The sequence below is a fragment of the Polypterus senegalus genome, chromosome 5 (genome assembly GCF_016835505.1).
Source record: "Polypterus senegalus isolate Bchr_013 chromosome 5, ASM1683550v1, whole genome shotgun sequence".
NCBI classification, from domain to species: Eukaryota; Metazoa; Chordata; class Cladistia; order Polypteriformes; family Polypteridae; genus Polypterus; species Polypterus senegalus.
In genome coordinates, this window is record NC_053158.1 from 189372640 (window position 1) to 189396687 (window position 24048).

Here is a 24048-nt window from a genome sequence, read left to right on the forward strand (position 1 = left end):
ATTCACCTTCATCTATTTTTATTAACAAATAAATTTAGCACTTAAAACTTAGGCAGTCTGGTTACTAAATAATACCGGGGTGGTGATGGGGTCATTGGGGCTTTAGTACAAAACAAGTCTTCTTAAAATAGCTTATATGTCAGTAATCCATTTCAAGAAATAATTAGTAAACTATTTTGTTTCATTTATGTGCTAAGTCTTGCCTTATGACCTTTACAGGACGTATACTGTCACTCTGTATATTTTAGAACACATTTTTCCTGTTGCTATTCCGTAGAAAAGCACGGGTATTCAGTTAGTTAGTAAATAAGATACAGACACATATTGAGTTACTAGTTCCCTCGGCTGATTTTTCTTATTGTCAAGACCAGTCTTAGAATGTACAATGTAGTTCTTATCCATCAGAAACTGAGCTAAAAATCAACTAACGGTAAAGAGAAATGCAGACATTTACTCTCTGGAAATGTGCATATTTTTCACTAACACTGGTCACTCACCCAGCAGGAGACACATGCGAGTTCAAATGCCAAAATAGCTAAAGGGCTGCGCTAGACAGTGCAGAGGTGTCACACCATTTCAACTACTGCAGAAGGATGTCACACCACACATGGTGTTAGGTCCAGATGTGTCAGATATTATCTTGTATTATTAAAAGGGTGATTGGGCAAATCCAAGTAACTATAGGCCAGAAGGTTTAATGTGCATCACAGGTAAATTAATGGAAGGAATTATTAATGATAAGACTGAGCAACACATGGCAAAAAGAAATTTACTAAACAGTCAGCATGGGTTCAGATGAGGGGGTATGTTTTTAAAAACATGCTGTAATTCTAAGAAAAGGATGTGATCAAAGGGAACCATACAATATTATTTGCCTTTAGAAAGAGTTTGATAAGGCTCCAAATAACAGTTTGGGCATCAAACTAAAAGAAGTGGGAGTTCAGGTTGTTTGTAGATGAGTGAAGAATTGGCTCAGACGCAGGAAGCACAGGGTGATGTTGCAAGGAACCTCATCAGAACTGGCTGATGTTAAGAGTGGTGACCAGCAGGGGTCTGTGCTAGGGCCGCTGCTATTTTTAATATATCTAATATATAAAGCAGAGTAGGTGTATGTATGTTTGTTTGTCCGCCATACAAATCTGCACCGGGTGTCCGATCACCACCAAACTGGGGATGGGGCTCCTTTGTGACCAGGAGGAGGTCATGGGGTATGTTTGGTTAAGAAAAATGTTTGTGGTGAACTGCAGGGCACCTTTTCACCAACACAACGTTCAGCACACATCCCCGTAATTATCATCGACAAAATTGCCGTATGTTGCAACAGACTTTCACGGCGGCACCATCTAGCGGCACCTTTGGTCCCTGTGCGTCGCTCTTTACCCATGTTTCTTCAAATTGCCAACAGATGGCGGAAGTGTCCAAGTATGAGAAGGCCAACTCCTTTGATCGCGTGAAGAGGAACTGCCGTATAGATGTAAAACGTGAATGACCCAGTGTGTGTGACAGGCTGACACACCCGCGTTTCCACAGGTCACACTCCTACACGCACTAATATTGCTGTATTTCATTCGCCAACTTCCATTATATGGCAGCACATTTGAACTGAGACTCGCCTTAAAAAGACAGCATCCTTCCCACGCCATTTCCCCCACACGCACCAGCGGTTGTATATCACTTCTCTCTGTAGTTACCATCGCCAACGTCCGTTAGATAGCATGATGGTTCAACACAGACACTCCTTAGAAACAGAACACCCCTCCCTGCCATTTTTCCCAGTATGGTTTCAGTGCTACTCTTTCTCACTGGCTTTCCGCATTTGTGGTGCTATTTCCTCGCTTTCCCACTCACAGTACGATTTCAGTGTTGCTCTTTCTGACTGACTGGTGCTATTTGTTCGCTTTCCGACGCATTGTAAATAAGGTAAATTCACCTCACTGTAGTGCTTATTCCATGCATAATACCATGTACCACATTATAATTGTTCTGCTTTTCGCTAATATACCCATGCCACCGAAAAAAAGACGTAGAATTGGAAGGTCCACTTCAGATGCCGGAAGAAACTTTATTTCAAGGGCGTCTGAAACATCACAGCAGACAGAATCCAGAGCGGAGCAACTTACAATAAAATGTGAATCAGAAAACTGTTTGTTCTATTTCTATGTTCTGTTTCTCTCATTTGGGAAAGTCACCGGTTATAGATTCCCGGGCAACGCCGGGTACTCCTGCTAGTGTATATATATATATAAAGTAAGGTCGCTTGGCAGATAATCTCAAATCTATTGAATCATTACAAACGGACTTGGACAGCATACAGATTGGTGAAGTTTTGTGACAGATGAAATTTAATGCAAGTAAATGCAAAGGAAGTAAAAATGTTAGGTTTGAATACACAATGGGAGATCTGAAAATCGAAGGTACACCTTATGAGAAGGATTTAGGAGTCATAGTGGACTCTAAGCTATCAACATCCAGACAGTGTTCAGAAGCCATTAAGAATAGCACGATGTGTGGAGTACACGTCCAAGGAGGTTCTGCTCCAGGCTACAAAAAGGACATAACGGCACTAGAGAGATTCCAGAGAAGAGTGACTAGGCTGATCCCAGGGCTACAGGAGGCAAATTATGGGCAATGATTAAAAGAGCTGAGCCTTTACAGTTTAAGCAAAAGAAGATTAGGAAGAGACCTGACTGAAGTGTTTAAAATTACGAAGGGAATTAGTCCACTGGGTCGAGACTGTGAGTTTATCAAAAACACGAGGACACAGCTGGAAACTTGTTAAGGGTAAACTTCACACAAGCATTAGGATGTTTTCCTTTACACAGAGAACCACAGACATTAGAACTTTAGAGAGTTTCAAAACTCGACTTGATGTTATTTTAGAAGAATTAAGTAGATAGGACTGGTAAGCTTTGTTTGGCTGAATGGCCTGTTCTTGTCTAAATCTTTCCACTGTTCTAATACAAATGAGAGATAAAAAAGTATTCTCCCCTTCCTGATTCCCTCACGGAACCCTATTAAGATTTAGTCGAGTAGATTTGATGACTTGTCACTAACCTTGTCATGAGGACGACCATCTGTGAGGAGCTCCTGAAAAGTAAACCATCTGTGGCCATCTAGGCTCAGCTGGAGGTAGAAGCTGGAGACATAGCTATCAGAGGCTCCTGGTCCTTGAACTATGACACCTATACATGAAATATTTTTTTTTTTTAGATTTTCTTAGTAAAACAACGTTGACCTGTCATTTAATTATTCTGTCATTCATTTAAAAATAATAAAGATAATACATTTCATTTATATAGCACTTTTCTAACCTACTCAAAGCACTTTACATAACTTTAGGTAACCACTACTACCACCACCCAGATGATGTCACTGGTAGGCATTTTGTGCCAGTATGCTCACCACACATTTGCTATTAGATGGTAAAGGGATGAGAGGGATAGTTAGTCAATTAGAGTCAGTCGATGATTATGGGGGCAAAATGAGCAGGCCATATTGAGCATTTGAGCCAGGACTTCAAAAAACATGCTACTCTTTTTGAAAGATGCCCAGGAATCTTTTATAATGGCAGAGTCAGGACCTCGCTTTTATGTCTCTTCCAAAGGACAGAGACAATTTTTACAACACAGTGGCCCCATCACTGCACTGGGGCAATGGGATTTGCACAGATACCACAGGGTAAGTAACCCCTGCTGGATTCAACAACTCCTTTTCCAGCAACAATCCAAACTTCTCCTAGGTGATCCACCACCCAAGTAATGGCCAGGCATTGATTACCTTTTCTGAAGTGTCAGTGGTGTGTCTGCTGGACATTTACTTATTTTCTGAACCTGCATATTGTGAAGTGCATATTAATTATGAGTTCATTGTACACACTCTGAAATTCAAAATCTGGTATTTTACGATTTGACAAACATTCTTAGAGGAAATACCACTGAAGATGTCAATGGCCTGTGTGCAATAGGAGTGTCTTTGAAATTAATGCTCTAAGGGCATCAGAGTCAGAGAGAGTTTCCCAGCATCTCAACTTGGATGGCACAGTATCTAGATAAATGGGACCCAGCAGGGGGAAAGAAACAGAAAACAAGCAGCAAAGATGCAGCCCTGCAAGCCTGGACCTTCTACAGGCCATTCAGGAACCAGAGGTGCAGTACTACTATAACTCATTTTGGGTAGGAGGTTAGGGGAGCAAAGATTCACTGGCAAAAAAGAGGAGCAGTTAAGGTCTGAAAAAAGAGTCTGTTATTGCCTTTTCAGGGGTTTACTAGGGTATCTTGATAGCTGGGAAAGTGGTGAATCCACCCCGGTTTAGTGAGGGCACAGAACGTCTTGGCTATCATCAAGAATGCTCATCAACACTTTTCCTTTCTTAGATATCTGAGGGAACCCTGGTTGCCTCCATCTGTGCTGTCCATCCTCCATTGGTGTACAGTGGAGTTGATCCTCACTGGCTACATAATATCCTGGTATGGCACCTGCTCATCCCAGGGCTTCAGGGCACTAAACAGAGTGGTGATGGTGGTTCTGAATTTCACTGACACAGAGCTGGCTTCTGTTTACTACAGATACAGCATACAGTATGCTGCCTTAGAAAGGCTAAAAGTCTTCTTAAAGACCTCAGCCATCACAAACATTTGTTTCCTTCCCTCCTCTGTTGAGGACAATCAGCAGTTACACTTGGCTTTCCTGTTACTTTGTGCCTTGCATATAATCATCCCTTGTATGTATTACTTAACAAACACACCATTTTCAATAAATCTGTGGTTTCGTGGCACTATTCCAAAGCGTACATTCTGCGTTGTACATACCAGTAACATTATGAGGCTGCAAGAGGTCAATCTGCAGGAAGGCTGGGTTTTCCTGAAGGTTACGGTACTGCTCCGGGTCGGGACTCCAGCCCTGTAGGTCACTATATGAGCTGATATGATTCAGGCGTCCTGCTTTGGCCGGGTTGTTTCTTTGCTGGGAAGATGCACTGAAGCTGCTGTCTGGAAGGTTCTCAACTCCAATGGGTTTAAGGCATTCATCTGTAAAAATACTCTTGATATTGTAATGTTGTATTATTTCAGAAGATGGCATAGTGGAACAGTGGGTAATGCTTCAGGGGCCTAGTTATAATACCAGAATGATTATCTTTTATGTGGAATTTGAATGTACCCCCATATATATGTAAGTTCTCTTCAGGTACTCTAGGCTTTCCACTATATCCCAACCTGTGCTGAGTAAGGTTGATTGGGGACTCCATATCGTTGAAATATGGGTGTGAGTGAGCCATCTGATACATTAATGGCTCTGGCAAATGGTGACATGATGCGTGTTGACTAGCACATGGAAGTACAGTGATCCCCCGCTGTATCGCGGTTCAGCTATGGCGCCCCTGCTATATCTTGGAAAAATTCAATAAGTACATCCTACCCGTAGTGTACTTTGCAGCCAGTTCATAACAAAGCATACGGCTTTCAGCAGTCACTACAGTAGACAAAGAGTTTCACGTTACAGCACCCAGATGATTTCTTACAAGGCCCATTACTGGCTGAAAGAGAAGACTCAACCAATCAGAGCAGGATTTTCATTCTCTTGGGGTCTGATTGGCTGCTGCTAACGTGGGGTAATCTTGCAAGAACAGCGAGCGTGGGTCCTTGACGCATCTCAGTTCTCTGCGTATCGCTTTCCTTGCTTGTGGTCCAATTGTTGTGAGCAAACTTTTTGTGACCGTTAGGTTTTGTTTTAATCCCTACGATGGCTCCCAAGCATTCTGCATCTTCTAAGAAGGGAAGGAAAGTGTTACATGGACGTCACTCGCCATTATGGCTTGAATGAATTGAAGGTACGCTACATTAATATTATTATATTATTATTATTATTATGTTACTCATAGCCTTAGCCCAACATCCACATATCATATGTGTTTACAAAGTGTGTTTTAATAAGTTTACATGCGTTTAAAGCATGTGGGAGGGGTATTTTAAGGCTTAAACTATAAAAAAAATGTTTATTTATATGGTCTTTCTATATCGCGGATTTTCACCTATCACTGATGGGTCTGGAACGTAACTTCAGCGATAGGCAGGGGATCACTGTAATATATTTCACTGTCATCTGCACATGTGACAATACTGAATACAGTTGTGATGGATGGTGGCCGGTGCCATTACCCAGCCATAATGCCTCCGCGGTAGAAGGACAGTTGGAGAGGACTTCTGGGGGACGCTCTCTTTCCTGAACTGTTATTTGGCAGCCCCCCTTCATTGCAATGCCACCTCAGAGTCCTGCAGGGTTGTGTGGGAATTATTTTTTGCTGGAACAGCCCTGTTGGGATCTGTGGATGCCGCAAGGGGGAGCTGTGGGAACTGCAGGAGCCGCAGAGCCCTACTTTGTGCCTCAGCTGCACCTGAGAGCAATTCCAGACCTCCTTAATGAACCCCCAGAAGACAGCATTGGAGGACAATGCTGATGAGGCTCGCCTGGGAAGAAGAAAAGGCTCTGTAGAAAAGGGACGGAGTTTCGCTGTATTAGCGACTTGTTGGTACCAGTCCTTGGAGACTGCTTTGGGTCCAACTGCCTTGCTGTAAATAAAGACACTTGTTGGACTGAGCTGGGTGGACTTGCCTATTTGTGTCGGGTTGCGGCGGCAGTTGCGCCCTGGGTCATCTCACAGTATATGAAGCTATATTGTGTCATGATCTGGTTTTTGTTTTGTATATTTTCAGCCTTTAGTCTTGGCCTCTAAAAATAGTAAGAGATATTGTTATAAGTGTTTTAGAGGTCAAGGAATTAAATGGACGGATATGATTTTTCACATACATCTTCACACTGAGCCATTTTGTGTTATTATGGGTGCTGCCATTGTTTCTTCTCTGTGATGTAATATTTCCTGGCTGTTGCTAGGCAGGATGAATCATGTGATCATGTCATGTCATACACTTCCTAGCTGACCTTTATAAGACAATCCTGTACTTCAAACAACATTTTGGATTTTGTTTAAAGCTTAAGACCCATGTTGAACACGAGTAGGCCTGAAAGCCTGCCTTCTGAGCTTAAGATAAGGCTGCCTGGGGTAAGGCCTATTTTTGAGGCAGATTTTGGGAAGTTCTAGTCTGATATTTTGAGGTCTGCACCCCTTTTGTCATTTTGTCCTGTGAAATCACAATAAATTTCCAATCTATTTATCTAAAGTACAAAAGATACACAGGTCAGTCACCAGAATAAAACCACCTGATTAATATTGTGTAGGGACCCCTTATGCCACCAAAGCAGCTCTGACCTGCTGTAGGCACGGCCTACACAAGACAGCTGAAAGTGTCCTGTGGTATCTGGCACCAAGACATTAGCAGCAAATACTTTAAGCCCTGTAAATGGTGCATCATGGATTGGGCATGCACCACAGATGCTGAATTGGATTGAAATCTGGAGAATTTGGAGGTCATGTCAACACTTTAAACTCTTTGTCATGCCTCTAAAACCGTTCCTGAACAATTTTTGCAATGTGGCAGGGTGCACTATCCTGCTGAAAGAGGCCGACATCAGGAAATACTGTTGCCATTAACTGTTGTACATGGTCTGCAACAATCTTTAAGTAGGAGGTATGAGTCAAAGTAACATCCACATGAATGCCAGGACCCAAAGTTTCCCAGGAAAGCATTGCCCAAAGAATCACTCTGCCTTCGCTGGCTTGCCTTTTTCCCATAGTGCCACCTGCAACTATCTCTTCCCTCAGAAAATGTACACACACACCTGGCTGTCCACATAATCTGAAAAAAAATGTGATTCATCAAACTAGGCCACCTTCTTCCATTGGCCCATGGTCTAGTTCTGACTATCACATCCTCATTGTAGGTGCATTTGATGGTGGACAGGGGTCAGCATGGGCACTCTGACCAGTCTGCAGCTATGCAGTCCCATACACAGCAAGATGCTATGTACTGTGTATTCTTACACCATTCTCTCACAGCCAACATTAGGTGCTACAGTAGTTCTTCAATGGTATTGGACCAGACGGACTAGTTTTCATTCCCTTGATAGGCCATGACCCATTAACTGGTTGTCCTTCCTTGGAGCACTTTTAGTTGATACTAATCACTGTATACTAAAAATGAGACCTGTCATTTTGGAGATGCTCTGATCCAGTCATTTAGCCATTGAGAAAGCAGAAAAAACATTATTAACTGTAATGATTATAAGTATCCATCCATCCATCCATCCATTATCCAATCTGCTATATCCTGACTACAGGGTTACGGGGGTCTGCTGGAGCCAATCCCAGCCAGCACAGGGCACAAGGCAGAAAGCAGACCCCGGGCAGGGAGCCAGAACACTGCAGATGATTATTATTAGTATTTAACTAACAAAATACCAATGACTGTATTTTGTATTAATCATGCTGCAGAGAGCTATATGATATTTTACTTCTATATGATTTGATCTTCATTTAGGTAGGAAAGGAATTCTTCTATGTGAAAATGCTGACCTCTTGATACTAACAGAACACCCTGTGATATTATAAATCAATGTGATTGTTTTTCTTCACTCTTGCTTAAAAATATAAGACAAAAATGTCATTTATGAATTAATAAATAAGGATTATTAATCTAATCAAACAAATATAATCTAACGAAGATATTAAAGCTATAAGAATGTAATCTACAGTATATCTATAACTAATGCAATGGGGAATAAGAAACTGCTTAGATTGTCTACTGAGAAGGGTACATTCCTTAGAAATGTGAGTGCCTGGCTATTCTTGTTTTTTGTATACTCCTGTATGTCATAAATTAAAGATGTAGCCCATAATCTATGTATGAGCTCAGAATGAACTGCTTTTTTCTGTTCTCTTTTTAGCTAATGAACAAGCTAGATGATAAAAGAGAAAACATTCTTTCTTTTAGGGCAGTCTGCCTGGACAAAAATCACTTGCTCTGAGCTGGTGTGGTGGCAGTGTCGCAGTCTCTCTAACCCACAAAGAATAAAGAATAAAGAAATTGCTTTTTATTTAAATTGATGCTTGTTTTCCCATTGTTATCGGCTTCAGCATCCACACCATCATGATATGGCCCTTGCCAGAGTCACTCAGATCCTTATACTTTTCTTGCCCATTTCTCCAGCTTCCAACACATCACCTTTAACAACTGACTGTTTACTTGCTGCCTAACATATCTGACTCCTTGACAGGTGCCATTGTTACCAGATAATCACTTCACCTGTCAGTGGTTTTAATGTTGGGGCTGACTGGTGTATTTCATCTATCAGTTGTACACTGTATAGCAATTTCCTTATTTATCTGCTGTGGTCTTTGACCGGCCGGCCAATACTCCCAAGCCTCCAGATGGAGCCCTCCCTGCAGTGTGGAGGTGCCCCGAAGACCAGCAGGGCATCATGGACAATGTAGTTTTTATCCGCAGCCCTGCTGGATATCACAGGGGCCACAAGGGGGAGCTGCAGAGGGGAGCAAAGAGTCATATGTGCCCTATAACCCGGAAGTGTGTCATAGGAAGAGCGACGACAGAAGTGACGTACTTCCGGGGTGAAGAAAAGGACTTGAGCCGGAAGTAATAAAGAATCACATGGACTGGGGATTGGGAACACTTCTGGGTCAGGGAGTATAAAAGGACTGTGGGAGCTCCCAGACGGAGAGCTGAGCTGGGTGGAAGGGTGGCAACACGTCTGGGAGTGTGGAGGATTGTTTATTAGTGATTATTGATTTGTATATGAGTATAGTGGAGGAGAGAGTGCTTTGTGCACTGTGGCATTTAAATAAATTCAACATTTGGACTTTTTCTGGTGTCTGGAGTCTTGGACAAGGGTTCAAGGGAGCGATAGCACCCCCTATCTGTCACACTGCATATGCACGCTGTATATGGTTCATGGAAATTCTATCTGACAATATGAAGTAGGTAATACTATGGATTTATAAAAATCATGTACATGCTCATAAACAGTATTGCTTTTTACTAGAAGCTTTGCTGATTTCTATGAACTGTGAAGTTCTAATAAAGTCGTTTATCAATTTTCCTTAACACACACTGAACGATGAAGCCCACAAACTAAAAAGTTTGCAAGGTGACCTGTCAACAAGTTACAAGTCTACATGAATAAACTGACTTTATACTTTTTAGGACTTACCTCCAGGGCTCACTGGATACATTGGAACAAGGGGCTCACTTTGGTTCACAGTCACCTGGCTAGAAGTGGTGACAAACGGGCTTGGAGGAGTTGGACTGGCTAACCACGTGGCATTGGTTCCTGAAAGCAGAGCAATAAGAAACATTTAAAAATGTGAGCCTTTACAGCTTCTGTCACCTTGGAATGTAGGCAGTCACCAGCAGTAAAATGTTCCTTGCCTCAGGTGGTCTTATTTAACACACCCCACCTGCCCGTTAACCCACATTTGTCCTTACTGGGCATGAGTCGATACTCGTAATACACATATGATACTGCACTGTGAAAAATGAAAAGGACTACCTTGAAAGCAATACAAATGTATTCATTCTTCAGCACTTCTGTGTGACCCAAAGTTATATGTTTACAGTGATCCCTCGCTATATCACGCTTCGACTTTCACAGCTTCACTCTATCGCGGATTTTATATGTAAGCATATCTAAATATACAACGCAGATTTTTCGCTGCTTCGCGGATTTCTGCAGACAATGGGTCTTTTTATTTCTGGTCCATGCTTCCTCGATTGGTTTGCCCTGTTGATTTCATACAAGGGACGCTATTGGCAGATGGCTGAGAAGCTACCCAATCAGAGCATGCGGTTAAGCTCCTGTGTGCTGATTGGCTCAGCGACGGAGCGCCGAATTTGATTCCGCTGCGTTAACCAGGAAATCTCGTCTCGCTCATTCAGCATCAACGTGTTTCGCTGTGTAAAGAGTTAACTTTCGTGCTCTTTTGTGTTTATCTTTGTGCGAAGTCAAAACCCTTCGTTATGGCTCCAAAACCAGGTATAACTGTGCGGGAGATGTTTATAAGAGTGTGGGAGAGTTTATAAGGGCTTAAAATATATAAAAAGAACCATATGAACATATGGCTTCTACTTTCTCCTCTGGAACGCAACCCCCACGATCGAGGAGGGATCACTGTATTGAATTGTGCGAATGTGAAATTGAATGCAAAACGAAACTCGGCCATTTTGCTTATCTAGCACACTTCACTAAATACCAAAACTATGCCTTGAAAGCTAAAAGGCATCTGCCTGGCCTTTGTAACTGAACACATGTAATGAAAGCATACAGTAAGAGACATTTAATAGACATTGAACATATCACCAACACCTTAACAATATTTCATAAATTAACATTTTTAAAAATGAGAATCAGTTGATACACAATATGATATGTCAAAATATGGAAAGTAAACACTAATAACACTTACTGGCATTTGTTTTAAAATGTGCTTGTGCTGTTTTGATGCTCGGAAGTTGACAATGTGGCAGCAATGTGCAAATTACAAGACAGATATCTGACACTATTACAAAAAAAATGTTTCTTACATTTTTTTTCAATTAGGTGTTGTGTTACAGCAGCACACAACTGGGAAAATGCAAGTGCAAGGTCTCCAACACAGAGCCACAAAGCTGGCCAGACTCCTCTTTAGATCGCCCAGATAAGGCTCATTCCCAGGCCAACGGCCAGCTTCGGTCTATGCCAGACTAATAGGGGTTTGGTGTCAAAAGTTCAAAAATATAAGTAATGTCCATAAAACACATTATCAACCCAACCAGAGGGAAGGTGACCATAAACCTCGTCTGGAGATGAAAGGGCAAACAAAGAGTCTCTTAAATAAACGATTTCTTATATAAAAGGGGAAATATAGAGCAAAAGTTGGTCTGGGCATGTGCAGAGGAGAGACGGTGAGTATATTGGGAGAAGGATGCTAAGGATAGAGCTGTCAGGGAAGAGGAGAAGAGGAAGGCCTGTGAGAAGGTTTATGGATGTGGTGGGAGAGGACATGCAGGTGAGGGGTGTGACAGAACAAGATGACGAGGACAGAAAGATATCGAAGAAGATGATCTGCTGTGGCAAACCCTAACGGGAGCAGCCGAAAGAAGAAGAAGAAGATAGAGTAAAAGCTTAAAAGAGGCAAACAAAGCAAAAAGGAGTTGCCTAAAAAAGCAATCCACAGTAACTAAAAATGCTAAACAGAAATCAAAATCCTTACGCGAGCAAAAATGTCAAAAAGCCAGAAAAAAAGAGACGAATAAGAATAAACAATAAGAGGAGAACTCACCAATACCACTGCATACAAATGTACAACTACTTCTTTTTTATTGGCAGTGATTACACTCTGCGGTGCATTACTGCCATCTTCTGTACTGGAGGAGTAAATACTCCTTATATCCATTTATATAATCCTGACCATTTTAAAATGTTAATACTTGATCATATATCTCTTGGATAGACAGATAGATAGATAGATAGATAGATAGATAGATAGATAGATAGATAGATAGATAGATAGATAGATAGATAGATAGATAGATAGATAGATACTTTATTAATCCCAAGGGGAAATTCACATAATCCAGCAGCAGTATACTGATACAAAAAAAACAATATTAAATTAAAATTGTTTTTCTCTTCTCTTTTATTAGACCTTTCTAATACATTTTTTAAAGGTAGGTCTTGGATACCTAATGAGATTAATTGCCTTTTCAGCCAGGCTCTCTCTTATATATTTTTTACACTGCAATAAGACATGTGCGACAGATTCTGTTGTTAAACATTTCTTACAGTTCCCATCTGACATTCTCCAAATTAATTTGAGATTGCTACCTAACCCACAGTGACCTATTATTAACCTGTGTATAATAATATCATCCCTTCTGTGCTTCTCTGTAAAGACAGGAATTCTGAATCCGGAATTAATGCCTATCTGTATTTCCCAATTCCCACCTTCCTTGCCATAATTTCCCAATTTCCTTTTTACATTTTATTTCGGTTACACTCAGTGTCGCTGTGATATCTATACCTGTTTTACTTGAGGCTTTCATGGAGAGTCTGTCTATAACTTGTTTCCCACCATTCCTTCATGAGCTGGAACCCACAAAAATCTGTAATACCCTGGTTGTACAGAACCCATAACAGAGAGACTGCAATTCCCATGAGCCTTTGCAGGCTGGGAGCAGTCCCTCAATGGAGATTGACAGGAGGCCCCACCTTCAGGAAGCACTTACCAAAACATAACTTAAATGGAGAAAAAGTGATCCTCACATAGCAAGCAAACAACAAATGTGACGACAAAAATGCATAGTAATATACAGAATAAGCATAAATAATAATAATAATTTAATATATAAAAACAAATGAAAAAGACATAAAAAAGGAAATCAAACTTAAGCTCTTGGGGGGGGGGTTCTCTGGTTAACACATAACATAAGGCAATTGACATGTAGGTAGCTCTTACAGTTCATACTTAACTTTTAATTGTTTTTTATTATTATTTTGTATCTCTTGTATGACAGTGTCACCCTGAGCAAAGTGCAGCCTGGCACGACCACCTGGTTATCCCCCACCTGCAGACTCTGCCACTTGCCACTGAGCTGCTGGCGTGTCCTTTGCAAATGAATACACACACACTGTTGGTAAAGAGGTGTGTGACGTGACTTTCAGATTGCCTTTTAACCAACAGTGACCTTTTATTAAACTGTTTATAACCACATCATCCCTTCTGCACTTCTTTGTAATGACAGTCCCATAAATGGAATTCTGAATCTGCAATTTGATGTCTAGCTGTATTTCCCAATTCCCTCATTTCTTGTCATAATTTCCCAATTTTCTTTTTACATTTTATTTCAGCTACAAGAAGAGTCTAATACTGTACGCACAATAATTCTGTAATGGCTCATTTTACCTCTGTCTTCACAGTAGCAGCAGGTTTCTCCATTTCCAGGGACCAGTGTGTGACCCTAGAATTAAGAAAATAAAAATTGTTATGACTAAATTTCTATTGAACATAAAGAAGACGTTTGTGTTGTAGGATATTTAAATATGCGTCTCCTTCCCGATGCTAATAGTAGTGATTTCATTGTCCCACAAACAGCCCTCTTTGGTTATTTATGATCAGGTTTATTTCAATTGCCTGTCGTCCATTTATTTTCTCAATTACAGGTTTATAAGAAAGAGAAGGGAGAAACCAACCCTGGAAAGCCCCACGAATGTGTGCCCACTGAGCCAGGTTAGTTAGCAATTAACCTGATATTAGGATGCCAAACTATGGAGGGAAACTCAAGCACCACAGCCAAGTGGTACCAACACAGTACCAATTTTTAGCAATGGAAGCCCAGGCATTTCCAGAGACTTCCTTGGGGTCACAGTGACATTTGAGGGTAGGGATTGCAGCAGAAAGTTCTGCGGTTGAAATTTCAAAGCCTTAGCCATCATGTCAGGACACTATTTACCAATATGTGACCCCAAGTGTTATGACTGAGATACACAAAGTAGAAACTGAAACCTCATTATCAACTCAGAACAACCAGAAGAGATGTACCATATATACTTGAGTTTTACTGGCCTTGATATTATCGTATAATTTCTAGTATCTTATAATGTCGGCCGTGTAAAACTCACGCTATTGGCCCAAGAGATTATGATATGATGATGACCACCTGAGAGAGTAACCACGGAGCACACACTGCCTTTTGTTTCTATGTATTGTGCCTACGTGACCACACGGTAATACCCAAACTATTAAGAAGCGATGTTTGCACTGATTTGTGTTTTTTGTATCATACCCCTTTATCGTAAGAGCATCCCTAATCTGTGTTGAAGCGTTCGATCAAAAGAAAATATGAAGCTGGTTTTAAATTGAAGCAGCGAAAGAAATTGGCAACTGCGCTGCTGCAACAAAATTCGATGTGTCTGAGAAACTGATGTGAAATTGGAGGAGACATGAAGATGTAAAAAAAAAAAAATGCAAGTGTTGTATTTTTGAACAGGCGTATAAGTCGGGGTCTGATTTTATGATCGATTTTTCAGATTTCAAGACCTGACTTATACGCAGGTATATGCTGCAGATTTTATTTTAAAATTTCACCTGAACCAACTGTGGAAAATATATTTCAAAATGTGAACATAATCAGTGCATCCACGTTCACAGAAATCCTCGAGGGCGTCTTACCTGTGCACAGCCTGTGGCAGTATAGGGGCAGTAGTCGGAGCACTGCACGGTCAGGTTGGGCAGGCATTGGCATACTTGGCAGTTTTTGAATTTCCATCGTTCTCCAATGGCATGCCTCTCTCCATGGAATTCACAATCCTCACATGGTTCTGTTTGACACCTGGGAAAAAAAAGAAAATAAAGTAGGCCGTGTATTTCTAATGACACTGCAAACGTGCTCCTCGACTAACTGTAATGTACACTGTGGATTCAGAAAGTATTCAGACCTCCCCACTTTCTGTACACGTCGTTGTGTTGTTTCATTTTTAATAGATGCATTTGTCATTTGTGTCCATCAATCTAAATGCTAACATTATTACTATTTAATTTATTATTGTTTCTTTGTATCAGTATACTGCTGCTGGAGTAGGTGAATTTCCCCTTGGGATTAATAAAGTATCCTATCTATCTATCTATCTATCTATCTATCTATCTATCTATCTATCTATCTATCTATCTATCTATCTATCTATCTATCTATCTATCTATCTATCTATCTATCTATCTATCTATTATATAGTGTCTTTCATATGTATCTATCTATCTATCTATCTACACTCATTAACCCAAAAACATCTTTTCAAAAAGAGTTGCAAAAATATTAAAAATCAAAACTGAAATCTCTCATTCATAGGAGTATTCAGACACGCTTAGCTGTGTCTGATGCTCAGGGTCATCCTGTTTGCTTTAATTCTCCTTGAGATGTGTCCAGAACGTGAGTGGAGTCCACCTGTGGAAAACTGATTTGACTGGACCTCATTCAGAAAGGCGCACAATTGTGTATAAATATCTGGTCATAAAAATCTTGTCTCTATTTAAACCATGTTATAATGTGTTAAATTTTAGGATTTTTTTTTTAACTTCCCATCCCTTTCTCTCTTGCTGTGTTCTGAAGTTGCCCATAAGCCCTGTGACTTTAAAGTCCCTCTCACATTGTCCATGGTTGCTGAAATGAGCTCCTACAGGAACATCCCTACTGCCATGTTTAATGGGGAAATTGTGTAAATGTATTCTTTGGCTGTGGTGGGCTGGCGCCCTGCCCGGGGTTTGTTTCCTGCCTTGCGCCCTCTGTTGGCTGGGATTGGCTCCAGCAGACCCCCGTGACCCTGTAGTTAGGATATAGCAGGTTGGATAATGGATGGATGGATGGATTCTTTGGCAGAGTGTTTGTCCAGTTTCTCCCACAAAGAGTGTAGTGTTGGGACATTTCACACAAAGAATTAGGTAGAGCAGATAATCTAATGTGCTCTACCTAATTCTTTGTATGAAATGTCCCAACACTACACTCTTTGTGGGAGAAACTGGACAAACACTCTGCCAAAGAATCCATCCATCCATCCATCCATTATGCAACCTGCTATATCCTAACCCTTTATGCGGTGTTCTTGTCGGTATAACTACACAATTTGTATTATAAATGTGAGCCCACGTTTTACATCTTTTCTGTAGGCAGGGAGATGTACAGTAAGTACCATTATCTGTTGTTTCACTCAGGGAACTTCAGACAATTGATGGAAAGTTATTAATCTTGACTACACGTTGTTCTACTCTCTTTCTAAATGAATTTTAGCCAGAAGAGCTCTGTTAATTTTCTACATTTAAGTTGACCCACTTAAATGTTTTCCAGTGCTGTATCTGTCCTAGGGGTCTGCAACACGTCGCTCGTGAGCTACCGGTAGTTCACAACCCCTTTCCAAGTAGCTCACCAAAGGGTTAATGAATCCTACATAAATTTGAAAACTTGATTAGTCAAATTAGGGGTGGGCGATCATTCCAAAAACTCATATCACGATCCACAATCTGAACTGCAATCTGTCTTTTCAATGTGGCAGACACTTAAGAGAATATCCGGACTCAAACTCATCAAGACCTAAGTAACACTTTATTTTAAATATCAAACAAAGTTGAATTCAATTGTTCTCTTGTTCACTAGCTAAGTGGAGTTAAGGTTACATCCCGAAGCTGGCAAGTGAGTGAGGAAGGCCCCTGCCCTCGGCCCGCTGCGTGGATCTTGGATTTGCGCTAATAAATCGGTACCACAAGTGAACTTTGATACATAAAGAAATAAGAGAAGTCGCAAAATCAACTGGAATGATCAAGCAAATTATAGAAAAAAACCTGATCTAAATCCGTGATGCAGCTCTCTCGTGAAAAGCGGACAGACAGACATACAGATAGACAGACATTGGATTTTATATATGATATATTAGTAAACCTTCAAAATAATGTGCAGTTAAAGTCTCAACTGCATTCTCAGCATTTCTGGAGCTTCGCAGAGCCAGATAACTATAAGAATCTTCACCAATGGACTCTGACAATGTCTGCTTTGTTTGGGTCTCCATACCTCTGTGAGTCTGACATGAATGTCATGAAATCAAAGTTCAGAACAAAAGTGACAGACGAACACTGAAATGACTCCATAAGAGTGAACCTCAGTGGCTCCACGCCACCAGACACCTCAGTGCCAGTCATCTGACTAACTAAACAACACATCACACCTGTGAATAAAGTGACACAGTGACATGGAACAAAATGACAAATGAATAAGTCATATCTGTGGATTTGGAATTGCATTGTTAGGTTTTGACAGCATTCATGTTTTAATTCAATAGTGTGAGATACACTAGAAAAGGCATACAGACATACAAAATGCACTTGCAGGTGAACTAAATATTTTTTTGTGATGTTTTAATGCGAAATGTGAGTTTGGACACCAACATTTTGTAAATGTTCAGGCAAAAGGAGCTTATTCTGTTTGTTTGGGTTGAAATAAGCGATGAGAATAAACGTTAGAAATAATGAGTAGCTCTCGGACATTTTCATTTTGTAAAAGTAGCTCTCAGGGGAAGAATGGTTGGAGACCCCTGGTCTATGTAGACACAGGGAATTCCAGTTTCTATATTGCATCTTGCCTTAAGAAGGGGTCTGTGTTGCCTCAAAAGCCTGCAAATTTGCAAATTATAATATTTTTAGTTAGCCAATAAAAGGTGTCCTTTTGCTTGACTTCAAATTTTACCTTTTATAATTACACTCACCTAAAGGATTATTAGGACCACCATACTAATACGGTGTTTGACCCCGTTTGGCCTTCAGAACTGCCTTAATTCTACGTGGCAGTGATTCAACAAGGTGCTGAAAGCATTCTTTAGAAATGTTGGCCCATATTGATAGGATAGCATCTTGCAGCTGATGGAGATTTGTGGGATGCACATCCAGGGCACGAAGCTCCCGTTCCACCACATCCCAAAGATAGTCTATTGCAGGGGTCATCAACTATATTTGTCAGAGGGCCAGAGTTTTACCAGACAGTCTCCTTGGGGGCCGGACCCCCAAGAAGAAAATCTAATAAATATCTAAATTTGGTTTAACATTATGTTTAATGTTTATACTTTTTCCATTGCATTACAAAACTCAAGGCTCCCATCACCTATACCACAGTCAACCACTAGGAGTGATAGATATTTTGCATCATTTCCATTAGGCCAAGTCAACTTTATAATAGAGCACTTGAAAAACAAACACGGAGGAAGTGACAGGAAAGGGTCTCCTAAAAGAGGTAAAATGGCACTCTCAAAGACCATGAAACGCAAAGTTGATGTAGAAAACAGGTCCTTCAATGATGACTGGACTGAAAAGTACGCATTTATCATGCCAACCTTCCGAAATGCGTCACCAGTATGCCTAATTTGCAGCGAAACTGTTGCTGTTGCAAAAGAATACAATCTGCGCCGTCACCACAACACAAAACATTCTAATTTCAAGGTTTCATATCCTGAACAGTCAGAGGCTCGTCAGAGAAAAATCGCCACATTGAAATCTGCCTACTCCCGTGCAAGTGGCATTATTACTCAAACTTTAACTGATCAAGAGAGAGCGACGTGTGCATCCCTGCAGGCTGCTTGGGTGCTTTGCAGACATAACCGCCTTTCGGAAAGTGATGTTTTAAAGGAGTGCATGATCACCATTTTGGAGGAACTTGCCCCCGACAAATCAATAGACAGAATTATTGCATCTGTCAAACAAGTACCTCTATCTGCCTCAACGAATGCACGCCGTGTGCACGCTTTTGGCAGAGCAAGTGCAGAAAGCTGTCATTGACGGGGTTAAGGAAGCCAAATACTTTTCGCTAGCTATTGATGAGTCCACTGACAACACCGATATTTCACAGTTGTGCGTTTTTGTCAGATACTTTGATGGCAAAGATTTCCGAGAAGAGCTGCTGGCATTGCTTCCACTGGAGGACAACACCACTGCTGACATCATCTTTGGAAAACTGGAGGATTTTTTTAAAAGCCATGGATTGCCCCTGGATAAAATCAACCTGACAGTGACAGATGGTGCACCTGCCATGATTGGAAAAAACAAGGGTCTGGTGAGCAGAATAAAGACTGTTGCTCCTAAAACTAACGCACTCCACTGTATCATCCATCAGAGCGTGCTGTGCGCAAAGCTAAGTGGGGAGCTCAAAGAGGTGATGGAGAAACGATGAAAATTATCAACCACATCAGAGGAACTTCAAGCACGCAGCACCGCCTGTTCCGCAAATTTGTGCTTGAATCCCAGGCTTCTCATGATGACCTGTTACTCCACAATGACGTGCGCTGGCTTAGTAAGGGCAAAGCACTGGAGCGCTTTGTTGAACTCCGTGCGCAAGTAGTGGATTTTTTAAAACAAAGTAAATCCAAAGCGCAGCTGACCATCTCCGCATCATGCAAGACACATTATACATGTGCAACGCTTGCTTTTAACAGACATCTTCTCCCATTTGAATACACTTAATCTCCAGCTGCAAGGAAAAGGAAAATCAGTGGTGGATTTGGTGGAAAAACTTGATGCCTTTGGGAACAAACTCGATCTTTTCCACGCAGATTTGTTGTCAGGGAGGCTGCTGCACTTTAACACACTGAAGACGGTGGGAGAAGGCAACGTAACAGACAAGATGAAGACATTCATCACACAATTAAAAGACAACTTTTCTGCTAGATTTGATGACTTTTTCATTTCCAGGGATGTCATTGGATTTGTGCGTGACCCATTCACCATCAGCCCAAGCGGAGAATTCTCCACAAACGCGGTGAAAATGTTGCCATTAGACGAGTCGGCCATTCAGAGCCAGCTGGCTGAAATTCAGGCCGCAGGCGACATGAAGTCGGCTCTCCGTGGTGCTGAAAGCCTGAGCGCATTTTGGGTATCTTGTCCCGAGACCTATGACACATTGAAAACGCTGGCTATGTATGTGCTCACCATGTTCGGTTCAACCTACACCTGCGAGGCTGCATTCTCCAAGATGAATTCGATAAAAACACAAGAGAGGAACCGACTGTCAACCCAGTCTTTGGAGGACTGTTTGCGCATAAGTCTGACAGCGCCAAGCCTGATGTGAAAAAGTTGGTGTCAGAGGGGAAATGTAACTTTAGCCATTGATTAAGCACTGTGAGTAGCCCGTTTCAGCATTGTGATTTGAATTCAAGCCCACTTAACGTTTCATTTGATGTGCGAACATTATTTGTGACCTGTTTTGTTCTGGTACCAGGTTATTTATTTACAATGCTATTTTAAGTTTTTATACCTGAGGATTCTGCTAGTTTCAAGCATGTTGTTGAGACTTAGTAATAAAAAAAAACATATGTTATGTAAGGGCACGAGGAAAAGTTACGCGTTCGTTGTTTTTTTTTTTTTTTTAAACCTGTTTGAAACAATAAATGCTTAACGCCGCAGTCTGTCTGAGTCTGTCCTCATTTTGGAGTGTAGCCTAAATATAGTCATAAATGGTGGTTAGTCTGACAAGAGACTCAGTTGTTGTTATTTTTTGTTGCTTTAATAGTGTGGACAACCATTTTCTTTTGATCCTCACAATTTTGGAATCCGGTCGCGGGCCAGATTGAATGGCTCAGCGGGCCGGATTCGTCCCGCGGGCCGCCAGTTGATGATCAGTGGTCTATTGGGTTGAGATCTGGTGACTGTGGGGGCCATTTTAGTACAGTGAACTCATTGTCATGTTCAAGAAACCAATTTGAAATGATTCGAGCTTTGTGACATGGTGCATTATCCTGCTGGAAGTAGCCATCAGAGGATGAGTACATGGTGGTCATGAAGGGATGGACATGGTCAGAAACAATGCTCAGGTAGCCCGTGGCATTTAAACGATGCCCAATTGGCACTAAGGGGCCTAAAGTGTGCCAAGAAAACATCCCCACACCATTACACCACCACCACCAGCCTGCACAGTGGTAACAAGGCATGATGGATCCATGTTCTCATTCTGTTTCCACCAAATTCTGACTCTACCATTTGAATGTCTCAACAGAAATCGAGACTCATCAGACCAGGCAACATTTTTCCAGTCTTCAACTGTCCAATTTTGGTGAGCTTGTGCAAATTGTAGCCTCTTTTTCCTATTTGTAGTGGAGATGAGTGGTACCCAGTGGGGTCTTCTGCTGTTGTAGCCCATCCGCCTCAAGGTTGTGCGTGTTGTGGCTTCACAAATGCTTTGCTGCATACCTCGGTTGTAACGAGTGGTTATTTCAGTCAAAGTTGCTCTGTTATCAGCTTGAATCAGTCGGCCCATTCTCCTCTGACCTCTAGCATCAACAAGGCATTTTCGCCCACAGGACTGCCGCATACTGGATGTTTTTCCCTTTTCACACCATTCTTTGTAAACCCTAGAAATGGTTGTGCGTGAAAATCCCAGTAACTGAGCAGATTGTGAAATACTCAGACCGGCCCGTCTGACACCAACAACCATGCCACGCTCCAAATTGCTTAAATCACCTTTCTTTCCCATTCTGACATTCAGTTTGGAGTTCAGGAGATTGTCTTGACCAGGACCACACCCCTAAATGCATTGAAGCAACTGCCATGTGATTGGTTGATTAGATAATTGCATTAATGAGAAATTGAACAGGTGTTCCTAATAATCCTTTAGGTGAGTGTATATCAACAACACAACAAAATGTGCAGAAAGTGAAAGAGTCTCAACACTTTCTGAATCCACTGTAGGTCTTAAAAACATAGATGCAAAACTTATGATCGTTTATTTAAATTGTTTCTTATTTTAGATGGTGTCGCACACATACAGTATGTGCATGGGAGACCGTTTAATGGCTTGAATAATTGTGTTTTTCTGCCAGACCAATGGTTGATGCCATACTCTGAATCTTTCTCCTTTTTTTTCCCCTGCTGACCAACAGATGACCCTACCCTCTCAGAGACGTCACCTCCACTTCCTGTCCTATCAACCTGCCTCTTAAAGATGTGACTTCCACTTCCGGCCCACCTCTTCCTGTTACCAGACTCTATAACGGCCATGTTTTTCATGTTGTACTTCAGTTCTATTTTGGACTTACATCTGTAAAGACCTCTTGCATTTAATTGCTTTCATTTCAGCCTAACTGCCAAGTATATGGGGTGGTCTAACCCAAACCTTCTTGCTGTGTTTGTCCTTCTTGTTTTACAATGGATATAAAGTGGAATGGGCCTAGAAATAGAATGTAGTCAGAACAATTCCTTTTCTACCATCCCTCATCGAGTACTGAAGAGCACAAGCTGCATGTTTATTTATGGATAGAACTCCTCTAATGGCTGTCTGTGTGTCATTACTGTATTTTTAGCAAAAATGTATTTCTATGATTCAGAATGTTTATTGTAATCATGCATAGCATTAACAGAATTTACTTAAGTTGCCATAAAAGATTTTGCCTGTCACACCCTAATGGGCACTTACCTTTGTGCTTTGCGATAGATGCCTCGACACTGTCTGCCTCCTCCATGTTTACTAGGATTGTTAGGGCTGCGGAAGGACCACTGGACACTCTGAACACCACAGGGCCCCAGGCATTCACCCCACGGCGACCATGAAGACCAACCACAATTAACTAAAGAAGAAAAGACCATTTAGAATGCTGGGAAGCGATAGACTGACAGTACGTGTCAGTCTCGTAAGGTTCTCAGTTCTTGGGCGTGAGTGTGCAAAATGTCAAATTCACGTGCGACACACTCCTCTGTTACCATCCAAAGCCGCAGTCAAAAGTACATAGGTTTAGCTTTACTGCAGTTTAAATTTGTAGGTTCCTGGGGTCTCATTTATAAAACTTTGCATGGATTTGATAAAGAAAATATGCGTATGCCAAAACAATATCTGGTTTATAAAACCTGGCATACACACATTTCTACACAATTTACCTTTAGAAATCAGAATTGTCAAGTAAATGCACTGCGTGAACTCGCTTCAATGCTAATCAATCTCATACATATGCAATCAGGATGCTGCGGATTGGCTGGTAGAGCAGCCTCCCAAATGAAGAATCGAGACCCCGCCCCCTCCAATTAAGAGTATCTGGCTGTGTGAGAGTACAAGATCATGTGCAGCATTAAGGTTCATCTCCTCTGTGTTCTGGGGGTTAAAGAAAGGCAAAAAGGTGCCAGTGTCTGAGCAGGTACCCACTATCACCTGGCACATGTAAATAACATGATTGATGTTACTATACTTGATGCTACTATGGCATCTGCACTGCAGGCTATACTTTTCACTGTACTATAAACAAATATAGAAAGAATCCCCCCCTTAGATAGATAGATAGATAGATAGATTTTTTCCAGCTTTACTTACTCAATGCAGTCTATAACATCCAAGTGGAAGACATCACAGCTACAGTTCAGGCGAATTTTAAAAACTCAAAAACAAGAAATCAGGAGATTAATAAAGGATCACCCCCCTCCTAAACTCAATCAGATGTAAGTGCCCACCATTTTCATTACAGACCCTGGTTACTGGCTGTGATCAACTGTAATGAGTGTGATTAGTGAAGCTGTTCCTGGAGCATTCATTCCCTTGCTTGGTAGTGCAACTGGCAGCAAACAACTGACTATGGGTGGTAAGCCACTTTCAAAAGATC

General features: G+C 41.3%; 1 protein-coding gene across 1 annotated transcript in view; it reads right to left on the reverse strand.

Annotated features, from left to right (window-relative positions):
* scospondin (subcommissural organ spondin) overlaps positions 1 to 24048 on the reverse strand; it is a 417078-nt gene that overhangs the window by 258047 nt on the left and 134983 nt on the right. The window contains exons 36-41 of the mRNA XM_039754138.1: positions 22878 to 23028; positions 15116 to 15275; positions 13850 to 13904; positions 10120 to 10239; positions 4809 to 5027; positions 3055 to 3182 (exon numbers count right to left, since the gene is read on the reverse strand). Coding sequence (XP_039610072.1) covers positions 3055 to 3182; positions 4809 to 5027; positions 10120 to 10239; positions 13850 to 13904; positions 15116 to 15275; positions 22878 to 23028 — 833 coding nt within the window. The remainder of the gene's footprint in view (positions 1 to 3054; positions 3183 to 4808; positions 5028 to 10119; positions 10240 to 13849; positions 13905 to 15115; positions 15276 to 22877; positions 23029 to 24048) is intronic.